The 12,826-nt window shown below is 39.3% G+C and overlaps 1 protein-coding gene across 1 annotated transcript in view; it reads left to right on the top strand.

The window, feature by feature from the left end:
* RALGAPA1 (Ral GTPase activating protein catalytic alpha subunit 1) overlaps positions 1–12,332 on the top strand; it is a 128,264-nt gene extending 115,932 nt beyond the window's left edge. The window contains exons 40-41 of the mRNA XM_019474888.1: positions 3,278–3,402; positions 11,985–12,332. Coding sequence (XP_019330433.1) covers positions 3,278–3,402; positions 11,985–12,139 — 280 coding nt within the window. The 3' untranslated portion in view covers positions 12,140–12,332. The remainder of the gene's footprint in view (positions 1–3,277; positions 3,403–11,984) is intronic.
* The last annotated feature ends 494 nt before the right edge of the window (positions 12,333–12,826 follow it).

Raw genomic sequence — 12,826 nt, 5'->3', positions numbered from 1 at the left:
GATGACAGTGGCAACATCCACTGGCAGTAAGAATACAGCTTGCATTGCCCTATTATTACTAGCCATTGAGATTGTATGTGTCGCTCAATTTGTAGGTGCTAATAACTCTTCCCTAGAGAGCAGCATTTTAAAGAAATAAATGTCTAGCCTATTAGAAGTAATGTAGAAATTAACTACCATGGGTTTATGGTCACTCTTGCAGATAGTTGCATTCAAATACGGTGTAGAACTAGAGTATCTCAGCCACAACAGCATACAACTTTGGAGTTTTAAAATACTAGAATGTTCGCAAAGTGTAAGTGAATAGAAGATAAAAGTATCCAAATCTCAGCTACTCGGTTTCTAATACAGAAGAGGAGTTCTTCTGAGGAGAGCATGTCATTTCTTAGTGCAGGATACAGCAAGCTTTGGACTTGGCGTTTGCATCAGACTTTTGTTTTTAAGCGGGGTTCTGTTTCTAAAAAGCTGCAGGTGGCTTTGTGAATTGTTAGGACGAGCGGCAACCTGGCTAGGTGAATTACTTTTCTCTGGTTGTACTAAGCGTGCATTTGAATTAGACTTCTAGAACTGAGATAAGCATGTCCTCTCCACTGTGTAATGAAAACACCATTATTCTCCTCAGTCAGCATGTGTGTCAAGACTTCTTTATTTGGTTAGGAGATAGGTACCTAGACTGGAGAATGGGAATGTCCTTGTCAGGTTCAGAGCGGTAACTTTCCTTCATTTTTGCCTTATTTGTGTATAAGCTTTGGATATAATAGGATAAACTAAAAGGTTTCCCTTAGAGACCTCTGAAAGTAGAGCATTTTAAAAGCAGGTAGGTGTCTCCACCCTACTTTTTCACGAAACATTTTACCCATTCAAGTAGACTTTTAAAAACAGCTTGTTTTGATAGCAGCCTGTTCTCCTGTGGGCCTTCAGCCTTTGCTTCCTGGCAGCACCTTTGGTGCGAAAAGAGAGTGATCAATTGGGAGACTATCAGTGCCAGCATGCATAGAGTGATAAGTTAACACACCACTGGGAATTTCTAGGGCCCACCAAGATACTTCACTTCTAATGTGCTAACAAGCTCATTTTTCTACCTCTTGCCTCTTCAGTTATTTTTTTTTTCTCAGAAGAGCTTAGAAGTTGAGTGCATCAGGCATAATGAAAAGCTCTGTAGGAGGGAGAAGCAATAACCCCATTTTTCCCTTTTCAGCCAAATAGAAAATTAGTTTCTGGTAATACACAAAGGCCAGTATTTTTTGTGCAAGGGGCACTGCTGTGAATCAAAGGACTCTATTAACTGCAGAAAATTCAGCAGCTGTGAATCTCCCCCAATGGAAAAAGTGCTTTTCAACAAGTTGTGAGATACATAGTATTATTTAGACTTCAACCATCAGTTTCATCCTCTACCACTTACATGTAGCCTCTTAAAAACTGTGCTATATTACTCTCCTCTGTTAAGGCTCAATACTGTGTTTATCCCCCAACCTAAGAACCGTTACAATGGGAGATTTTTATATTTTCTCTTGTCCCAGTGCTTCTATTATAGCTTCTCCAGCCTGAGACTTCTGCTGAGGTTCAGCTGTCTCGGGATCCAGAAAGAATTTGGAACATGGATTTTGGAGGAAAAATTGTTTCCCAGTTTCACTATGTAACCAAGTTGTGGTCTAAGGAAATACAATGAATATTGATTTATTCACTGGAAGTTCTTTTCAGATAATATATTCTCTATACATTTTTTCATTTTAGATATACTGCAAAATCTACTGTAAATATTGTACAGAAAAAAACTGCAAAAAGGTTTCATAGGGAAAGTTCCATAATTGTTGAAGTGTAGTTTTAAAAGCTAAGATGAAGGGTATTGTTTCCAGCTGTCATTTGGGGCTGGCAATTCTATTGCTTTTCATAATTGAAAGTCGTATAGTTATTTATTTTAAGTGTTAGTACTTGTTATTAAAAATGCTTATCACTTGTAATGCAGTTTTTATGTTTGGAGTGCTAAAAAATGTGTGCAAGATAAATATTATCCGCATTTCACAGATGGTGAAATTGAGTCGGAAAGGTAGTTTCCTCACTGTCCCTGTTCCCCCCCAAAAGAGCAGCAAACCTGAAATCAGAACCCAGAACCTTCAAGAACCTGATTCTGAGTGCATTCCTCCACAGCATGCTGATTTGTTTGGGGTTTTTTTTAGGAAAAGAGAACTACATAAGGAGAAAATGATCTCAGTGTCTACAAATAAAATATGAAAAAAAATGTGCACAAGCATAAATGCCAGGGAAAATTTCTGATCGTTTTATGGTTCTATAAGGTAACTGGAGAAGGTCTCCCTCATTCAACGTATTGAGTCCAGCTGGAGGACTTTGAAAGTTGTGAGAGAAAAGGTTAACTGATTTCTCAGTTCAGGAACTATACGACATGAAGTCAGCATGGTAGTTTTTCTTGATAATTGTATGTTGCTGCCTGCTGCTCCACATTTTGACAGCCATTTCCATAGTTGCTTTCATGAACAGCAGAAATATTCTCTCTTTTTCTCGCTCTCTCTGTGCTAACAGCACAATCAGGCCTGCTGGAACAAGAAGCCTGGAGAGGGTTCTTCAAAAGCAACAACACTTCAAGATACCGGTCTCTTGTCAATAATATCAGAGAGGGAGAACACAGGGAAAAGGAAGAAGTACAGTATTTTGCTGTCAGTGCCCTGCCGACACCCTGTTAGCCAGTATTTAAGGGTCCTGCGGATTCTTTACAAATATTCTTGCTTGTTTTAACGGCATAATTGATGCGGTGTTTTTCCCAATACTCAAATTTAGCTACGTGTTTATCTTAACTGCGTGTGTGTGTGTGTGTGTGTGCTTAGGGATTATGGAAGCAGTTTGTTATGGAAAAGTGCAAAATCATTTATTTTGTTAATGCTAATGTTATTTTTCATGCTATACCTCTTAAAAATTGTAACGTTTTTATATTTAATTGTGACCAGAGTATAGCCAAATCAGTTACTTAAAAGAGAGTATTTAAGTTGCTGTTTGAAAAAATTTTCAGAAAGTTTTGCATCACACGTGAAAAAAAGATAGTTGAACCATAAGGTTTACATTAATCGTGTTTATCTTACAGTTAATATTACTTCAGTGCATCAGATAATATCATAGCTCTGTAAAGAATTAAAAATAAGTGTGTACAGTCACTGAGATACATGATACGTATTTAACAAAACCAAGAATTCTGAATTACTAGGCACTGATATTTAGCAGTTACAGTACACGATATAAATTGCTCCTTAATTCTTGGCTAAACCAGTTATGAGGAGAGAGCACGATACCTGCAAACAATTGTTCAACATCATCTAGAGCCTACAACTTTTGAGGATTTTGCTGCTCAGGTTTTCTGTCCAGCACCTTACCACCATTTGCCCTCAGAGACAGGTAAGAAGTACAGTAAAGAACTGTTTTTGTACAGTCTTACTTGAAATGCAGTATCCTTACTTATAAAGACTAAAAATTCAGACCTTGGCACATCATTAAGAGTTACCATTAATTGAAAAGACTGTATTTGAGGACCTGGGCAAAGTTGCTTTTAAATCTTTATTCCGTTGCCTGGCATCATGAGCCAATGCCTGGCATTAAGATTTGGCAAGCTGCTTTAATATAGCAACCAGACCCCGTATTTTTACAGTGAATTTTGTCACATTCCCCTGTATAAAGTCTCCATGGAAGTGTTGGTACTCCTTCATCCAGGCTAGTTCAGGTAGACACATTATTTAATCTAAGTACACCTTCCTCATAAGAAGGTTTTACGGCTCACTACTTTTTTTAGAATGTAAAGTTTTAAATTGGAAATCTGGGAGCCTTGCAGTCATCAGTTTTGTTTCCAGGTTATTAGCTGCAAAGTTGTTTTTAAGGTCATTTTTGCCCTCCAGTAAAATACCTGTTTTATAAGAGGATACTGCATTTTCAGTTACTAATGAGAAAATCGGTAAAAGAAAATGAGTAAGTCAAGGCCTTCCTGTTCTGAAATTTCTTGAACTCCTTATGATTATTTCATTATTTTATTTCCCCTCTTTTTAGATCATTAAATATCAGTTCTGTTTATCTGAAGGTAAGACAAAGTGTCCAAAAAACCCCTTTGTTCCTCTTACTTTTACTAGAGCACTAAGCTTGTAACCAAATTGTATGCGAACTTTCCTTGTTGCCCTTGTTCACACTAAAAAGAATTTCACACTGATTGAGAAATGACCACTACACCTCCTTAAAGTTTTAGTCTTTTACTAACCTCAGGTCTGCATGAAGCACTAACACTGGTTCTGGGATTAAGGTAACTAATGATAGAGACAGTTGTTGAATGAGTAACACTTTATTGTGTTGACCTTTGTTTCTCAGCATGAACAAGTAGTACTGGATGGCAGTGGTGTGTTTTGTACCCTGTGCTGTCTTTCATTGATGTTGTAAGACGTTCTGCAGTGATAACATAGGAGAGAAGGAGAAGAAGAATGTGTAACACTTGAAATTCCTTGTTCAGAAACCTTTATTTAATAACAAATCAAAATGCTTCTGTGGAAAAGCTGTAAATCTAAATAAAATAAATTTTGTAAGAATTAATTCATTTGGCAAGTTGTTAGCTCAAAATTTGTTTCTCAATTGCAAAAATACGCAGAAATAAATTCTAAAATTATAGAGGAGTTGTGATAGGACCACAGAAAGAATGACTGAGAGATGTTAAAACATTGAGACTCCTTGGCTTGAAAGTATAAACCATAAGTAGAAATGAGGTGCAGTTTCAAAGTATAATAAGTGATATAGTTATGCTAGTGCAAATAGTCAAGAGCAAAGGGAAACAAAATTTAAAGTAAGTCATTTAAAACCAATTAAAACAGTATTAAAAAATAGTAACATAATTTAATTTATGAAAACATTTGAATAGGAAAAATCTGTGACTAGAAACATTAAAAGCAATAACCAGGGATACCAGTCCTTGCCACATTTCCTACCTAATGCACTCAGTAAGTATTCAACACCAGACACTTTTGTATGGCCAGTGTATATTCCGTTTTCTAGTGCACTTGTATCAGTTCTGCCTATTCACTTTCAGAAATCTCATTCCAGGCTAAATCATTCTTCCCTCTTCCTCTAGTTCATTCTTTTGGGGTGAAGTAAAGCTGCTTTTCTGTACTATTTTGGTGCATTGGAGAACACTGCTCTGCAGTGGCAATTCCTGTATTCCTTTAAAAATTGTCCTAGTCATACTTGGTATTCTCTAACATGATCTGGAAAAAGATTATGATTTTTGGAAACTTTATTTTAGACTTAACCTTTCTATCAAAATGGAATGATTTTCTGCAGGAATCTCATTAATAGGAGCTTGTGATGTATTGCACATCTGCGTGTATGCACGTGTGTGTTTACGTACCACAAAACATGATGTCCTGACCTGAGGGCCACATTCTTCCGGACCTTGCGCTGTGCAGTGGAACTGACCAACACATCAGTGTCGGGAGCAGCCAAGGGGCTTCCTAGGACGGACATGCAGCACAGTGTGAGCCGGCATCAGAGTGAAAGAACCTGTCCCCAGACCTGCATGACACTGAGCTTTCATTCCAGCACAGGTTCTCTGGGGATCCTCTGGCAGTCCTGCTTGCAGCCTGGGGGCTGACCCCTGTTCAGTCTAGGGCTGCTGGGGCTCTGATACTCAGCTCCAGGACAGAGTGCCTGAAATAGCACCGCATCATCTGCCTCCAAGCTGACTCTGGAGGGCACAAATTCTAAAGCCTGAGGCAGGTATAAATTGACACTGCAGTCATCTGCTAAAAAGGTTACCCCGGGGCTTGGGGTTAGTCTGGAAACCACTGGTTTCCAGTTCTAGCAAAGGCAGACTTGTGAGCAAGGTTGGCTACAGGTGACCCAGAACTTTGATGGACCGTGATCCCAAGAAAGAGCCCACCAGATGTGCTATTAAAAAAATAGATACCCCTAGGTTTCCAGGGTCCCTACAACAGACAGATTTCTTGAAACATATGTGAAGAGCTCTGAATTGTGCTGGGATTGCATATAAGAGTGGCACTGGAGTCCTGCCTGGCAATCCACATGCATTCATCACCCCCAAAATGACTCAGACAAAACCTGGCAGGCTCCCTGCCAGACATTTCCATGTCATCTGAAAATTTCTGACCAGCTTCTAAAAATACATCACATTTTTTTTTTTTAATTAAAAATATTTATTTTATGTGTTTTTTTAAAAGGAAAAATAACTGACCAGAAGAGACTTCTAAAGATTTCCACATCTCAGATATTAGAGACTTGATTCTTTAAGTGGATTGTGATGTCCAAGATTACAGTTGCTGAATATGTTTAATTTTTATAAACTATTATATACAATTTCTTCTTCTAAGGAAGATATATAGAAACTGAAGCTACTACAGCCCATCACCAGGTGTTGTAATTTTGTTGTTGTGATCCCATTGGCCGGTTTCAGCATGCCAGTTTTTTTATTTGAGCTATGGTAATCAGAGCAAATAGAGAATACGCAATTCGGTAACAAACTCTGTTTCCTCAGATTGACGTTATTTTATCAAAGGCTCAGCCCTCAGCAAAAGCCATTTCCTTCCTTAGAGTGGTTGCTCTTCAATACAGCGTGATTGTGGCTGCTGCTTTTTTATCTACATACTTAGTTTGCCCTATCAAAATATCTGACAAGTCCACCTTCCCATGTTTAGGAACCTGACTAGTGTAGTGGATGTGTACGTTTAAAAAAATTGAGATTTACCTGCACTTAATCACAGAATATAATTCAGTTGCTTCTGTATTTTTTTACTTCGTGCTGACTCTGTTAAATAGAGTAACTCCTGCTATACAGCTATTGAGTAAACTAGATGTCTGTGACACCAGAACAGGTTGAGGGAACTGTCAGTGGTAAGCTCAATGATATTGAAGGGCTTATTGACCCCATGATGCTAAGGTTCTGAGCTTTGAAATGTAGTGATGTCTTGGGTTTGGTTTTTCTCAATCTTCTTTTTTCCCTCTCTTCCTACTAAAAATAGTACCTCAGTACAGTAAACCTTATATAGAAGGGGCTTCTCTACATTAGTCATAGTGTTTTCCTTGTGATGAAAGCATCAGACTTCTCGATCCCAGCAATCATTCCTTCATTTTCAAGCTTGTGTTCAGAACAATTCTGCTGCCCCACTTCCAAAGTAAGCCTGACAGGCAGGGAGGCAGGGGAATGTAGAGGTAACAATACTTCAGCCTTGCACAAGAGAAACTCAAATTCAACAGCCTGCATCTTAATCTTTTCTGCTGCTGTTTGCTGGGTAACTTTGAACTGAGAATCTTTTTGGCCCTGTATTACCCCTTCACAGATGAGAATGATGGCGCTTTTCTCACTGCAGAAGGGCCTAAGCAACACTTGTTGATGGTGGCAGTTGAAGTTTGTGACTGGAAGTGAAGTTGAAATACAGAAATGAGGGCTGTATGGCTGGCAGGGCCGGGAAGAGTTTCTCATTATCCCTTCTCCAGTCTAAACTTAGGAAAATTTTTGTTTTCATTCCAAATCGGAGCAAAACCACAAAACTTACTGAACTTTTCCAAAAATTTCATATTGGAACAACTGAAGCTGAAACTTCATGCATTTCTGAACCTATTGTCCTTAAGTCAACCACGATAGTAAGCTGGGGATCCTCAGCGTTTTGAGGCAGTAAATTCAGTGTGGACCGCTATAGACCTAAACAGATCAACTTTCTACATGTAGTGAAATGGGTCTACTGAAAAAAATAGAGTATGATTGTCCAATTAAAAAGCATCCCATGCATATGCACAAGAGGACAAAATTAAATTTTAATCCTGACATTTCCTAGTTTTTGAATGTTCGACTATGAATTTATTGTCTTGTGACAACGTTTTCCTTGTGTAATTCCTTCCATTTTTGTTTTGTTTAAGGCATAGGGCAAAAGAGAAATTCTGTAATACTGATTAACAGCCACGTGATTCATAAGCAAAACTGTAACCCCTAGATCCACCACCACCACCTGCAGACTGAGATAGGGCAATAATCGGTAGTAATGGTAAGCTGTCTTACCTCTGCCTGAATCTCCACTAGTGGAAAGACTGGGAATTTCGCCGGTGGGTTTCACAGATATTAGTTGACAGAGAGGAATGGGTTTACGCAATAGTCATGTTTCCAGCTAGGTTCTGAAGAGCATCCTTCACTGGACATGGACTCTGCCGCTCTTGTGCCATAAACTTAATCTTTTTTGCTGTCTTCTTTCTCATGTCTGGCTCTTAGTTCTTTTTCTCATACCCAGTTCCACTCTCCCAGGTCTTTAGGCCACTGACCATCTCCTCCTCACCTTCTCATCTTGCTTTGCAGCTGCTTTTGCAGTCTTTCTGCATTCGCTTCTCGCTTCCTTTCCTCATTTCCCAAAATTAGTGAGAGACTTCATTGACTTGACTCTAGCAGGGCTCTGCTGAGCATGACAGATGACTTGGCTGGATTCGGACTGGAATTTGTAAGAGTGGCAAAGGGCACAAGCTATACAGAAACAATTGCCCTCTTCCTCAGAAGTCGGGGGGAGGGGAGCTGAAGTATCTTAAAAGGCCATCAAAATTTACCAACATGCACAAATTAATTTTTCTCCGTGGTCATTCTCTGAAATGGCACTTGGGAAAATGTTGATCCAGACAACAAGGTGTGATAGAGCTAGACGTACTGAGAGTAGCCTTACCATGCAGCACCCTGTCTTAACATCAGCGCCCTGTCAGGCTTCTGCTCGGTGAATTTTTCACCTCTTTGAAAGTCAGAACTGACGAGCGAGATGAGTCATGCCAACACGTGTGTTGTTATACCTCCAGATTCCTCCACCTCACCTCGCTTCTAACTCAGTCTGTGTGTAGTTAGGGTTCAATTTTACACTTAAATAGTTAATTCCTGAGTCAAATAACCAACGTGCTGTTATTAGAAGATCCTAAAATTCTCAAATGGAGTGTGAAAATGTTGGATTTCAACTTTGTTGATCCACCTCCTTGTTCAGAAGCAATTGAAACGGCTTTACATTATGGCCCCAAAATATCATAGCTCATCAGGCTATGATATTTGTCACTTGTCAAGCCTAAGAGATGAAAAATATGGATCACTTCCTGACATTTTTCAGCCTCTTAACAATCTTAACACATCTATTTTGTTTATTTTATAGAACTTTCTGGTTCTAGGTCAATTGTCAATAAAGCCTTCTTATGTAACCCTATTTTTATATTTTGGATAACTAAATATTTCATTGCGTAGAGAGATAAAGATAATAACATTTTACACTGAAGATTTTAAAACTGTGAAGGGGAAACAAAACCTGCAAAATTTCTATATACCACATTTAATATCCACGTGTGTATGTACGTATGTATGTATATATAAATATATATGCTTATCTAAAATCCAAAGAAATTGAGTTACTAATCAGTCTGTTGATTGCTGTCAGACTTCAAATATATTTTAAGTGCCATTATTCTTCACTCTTCTGGTGTGATATGTTCAGATGTGAAAATCACTTTACGTGACTTCTGTTCTTCAATAGCTCTAAGTCAGCTTCTTAAAAAAAATGGGATTGCACGTGAGTCTGTGCTTCTGTCTGCAGGAATTAGAAACAAAATTTTAAGATACGGCTGGAATAATACCTTAATTGAAATAACAGGGGGGTTAAGGTTTTCTTTATCCAACCCGTGGTAAAATTTCACACTAGGGTTTGACCATTCGATGCAGACTAACTAGCTTAAATGCTCTGTTTTTTCTTCTTTACATGATTTCAGGAGTCTCATGTTGAGACTGGCTGTAATTTTAGCATACTTAATACTGTGAAACAGCTGGGGAGCAGAAGCCATATATCGAGTTGCCATTTGTTTTTCCTTCTCGATTGTGTGTATGTGTGTGAGTATTTAGCTGTTTTCACAGACTTTAAGCAAGCGTTTCAGACAATGTTTAGGCTGTATCTGAGTTGCTATGAATAAGGTTGCTGGATCTGGATAACGTTATAGAATTCTTTTCTTTCTCTCTCTCTTCCTTTTTTTCTTGTAATGCTTAGTTGGTAAGTATGACGCCGGATTTCAGAGCTGTTGCTTCATTGCACATAACTAACTCATCACTCTCTTTAACCTGTAGCATGAGCAGCAATTGCATAATGAAATTCGAAATTCCGTTTTCTGTGCTCATCTGTTAATACCCTTCAATCTCTGCGGTTCGTGTCTCATGTCTCACACCTGTTATCTTTTATCTTTTCTCCCCCCCCTTCCTCACTTCTTTCCACTCCTCCTTCCTCATCACTTCTTCATTCTCAACAAAGAAAGAAATGCTGTGATATTTCTTCTCCTTCCAAAACCTCCACTAGAAAGCATTGGCCACATCAAGGTAAAGGGCAAAGGCTTGAAACGGAAGGTCTTTCACGCTAGCTGTGAATGGTATGCTGTGCAAAACAACAACGGTTATTTTCTGTTCTCTAACTTCCACCATTTGAAATGCTTTAATTCCTTGTAAAATTAGAACAAGATAGAATTTCAGAAAATGAGAGTGCATGTTTCCCTGCCTGCCTTTTTCTATAAGGCACAGTGAGTCAGGCATTATCGTGCTTTTCCAGATTGTTTGGCAATGAAGTACCTAGTTCATGAACAGAATTACTGTCACCAGCTGGGGAACAAATAACAGCCCTTTCTCCTCCCTGTCACTTTGATGGGTCGTGTCAGTTTGAAAAAGATGGAAAGTACCGTGACATCTCTCTGGAGCAGGCAGGTGATGGACCAGGCGAGGAGGACAGCCAGGTCGCTAAATCACTGAGGTTTATGACAATATGTTTTAAATGTACTCTTAGACTTCTTACCTGGTGACCTGTGATTTTATTTTAGAGGAGTCTTTCAAAATAAATTATGATCAGTTTTTGCACCCCTTATAAATAAAACGTATACTGAGGGAGAGGGATCTTCAGTTCTGATTATTGCATTATTATTTTAGAGAATTACCAGTAATAGCATGATGTGGAAGAAATAGCAAGTGATATTCTGGCTTACTGAAGTCAGCAGGGGTTTCCCCATTGACTTCTGCAGGACTAAGCTTCTGTCCATAATTTATACGGGTCAGAAGCGATCAGTGGCAACTGAGGTAATTGAGTTCAGTCAGGCTGTCAGTCTCTGTAAATGGCTAATTAAAATGCAGTTTAGTTCTGTGGATGTGAGTTCATAGTGTTAATTTTCTGTACACGGAAAGGAGAACATAATTTTGATTTCATGTTTTCTCCTTTTCCTTTTGTATCTCTATGGAAGAAGATTTTGTAAGGGAAGAGCCTTGTCCTCTTGCAGTGAGGACTCGGGGCCCACCACAGCGTAGTGCTGGGCACTGGGCTAATGAACTACATACCGTTCGTTATCTCAAATTCATCTTGTTCCTTTTACAAAGAAATGTTGCGTATAGTGCATCCAGTTAGTATGTTCTGTTCAAGCTTCTGCCTTGTGGGCCCTGTAGGAATTTGCCTTTTGAAGCATCGACTAAAGTTGAGATGGGAGAAGATGTTTTGCTCTCCCAAGCTGGCCCCTGATTCACTCCACCTCTTCAGCTGCATTCCTAGAGCTCCCTTCATGCGCAATGAGCTGTTAACAACCTTCATGTTCTCATTAAAGACTGGATCCTTCTGGGATGTGGTTTGAATAAGGACTCCCCATCCCTGCGAGGGAACTGGAGGTGCTTGTTCTGCCGGTTAGCGGGAGAACGTTGCCCACTTCAGTGCTGCCTCAGTTGCTGAGAGCGAGGGGGTTCTGCAGTCCCGTAGCTCAGTGGTTTCTGGCATCATCTTTTCTTTAGAGGTGGATTTGTGGCAGTTGCTAGCTCCACGTGCAGTACCACCACCCACAGCTGGTAAAGGGCTAGGAGATGCTGTGGGAGTGACAGCAGCACTCAAATTCCTCTCTGCCCCTTGTGAATAGAGTCCTGCACTGCGAGTGCAGAAGGCGGCGCTGACCCATCTGGTTCTTGCTGTCCTCTGCAGGCTTCTGCCCAGAGACTCAGCCGGGAGAAACTCCAGCAGCAGCAACAGCACAGGTGGATGGAACAGACTTAGCCTCTCCAATGTCTCCTCGGACTAGCAAGAGCCGCATGTCCATGAAACTGCGCCGCTCCTCTGGCTCAGCCAACAAGTCCTAAGTGGCGAGATGCCTGCAGCTTTCTAGTGAACAGCAATCGGCCACCCTTCCCACAGCGATTCACCGCTTTCTGTTAAAGGATAATGTCTCTAATGTGTGTGCGCCCCTTCCCTGCATACCCCTGTTCTGTATGTTTATTTTAAACAGTGACACTGGAATTTTACTTTAATATTTTAGCTTTTGGTTTTTTATCAAACTCCAGGCTGCCTTTGGCTGCCTTTTTTTCCTTTTTTTTTTTTTTTTTTTTTTTTTTTTTTTTTTTTTTTTTTTTTTTTTTTTTTTTTTTTTTTTTTTTTTTTTTTTTTTGCAGTGCAGTTTGTCCTCTGCACCTTTTACCTTCCTGGATGATTACGATATCTTAACAGTAGTCATTTTTAACTCTGGTTGATCTTGAGTCATATATGGAATTGGAGACTGCAGTTTGATTACACTATATTTATTGTGCCCCATTGCAATTTTCTCTGTAACAAAGAAAGAAATATGTACAACTTGAAAATGAATGTACAATTTTAAATTGAAGTTGCATTTGTAAAGTCTTTGTCAGATGTCACAATGTTAATGCACAGGATGTGTACAGATTATTTATGTTAAGAATAAAATGGTTCAACGGCCTTTCAAGCATTACAGAGTCCAAACGAAATAACTTGCTTGTAGCACCAACTCTTTCCTCACAAAGCAACGTATCATT

The sequence above is a fragment of the Aptenodytes forsteri genome, unplaced genomic scaffold (genome assembly GCF_000699145.1).
Source record: "Aptenodytes forsteri isolate BGI_AS27 unplaced genomic scaffold, ASM69914v1 Scaffold108, whole genome shotgun sequence".
Classification (NCBI taxonomy): domain Eukaryota; kingdom Metazoa; phylum Chordata; class Aves; order Sphenisciformes; family Spheniscidae; genus Aptenodytes; species Aptenodytes forsteri.
The sequence above is the reverse complement of the archived record's forward strand: the minus strand, read 5'-3'. Positions and strand labels throughout refer to the sequence as shown.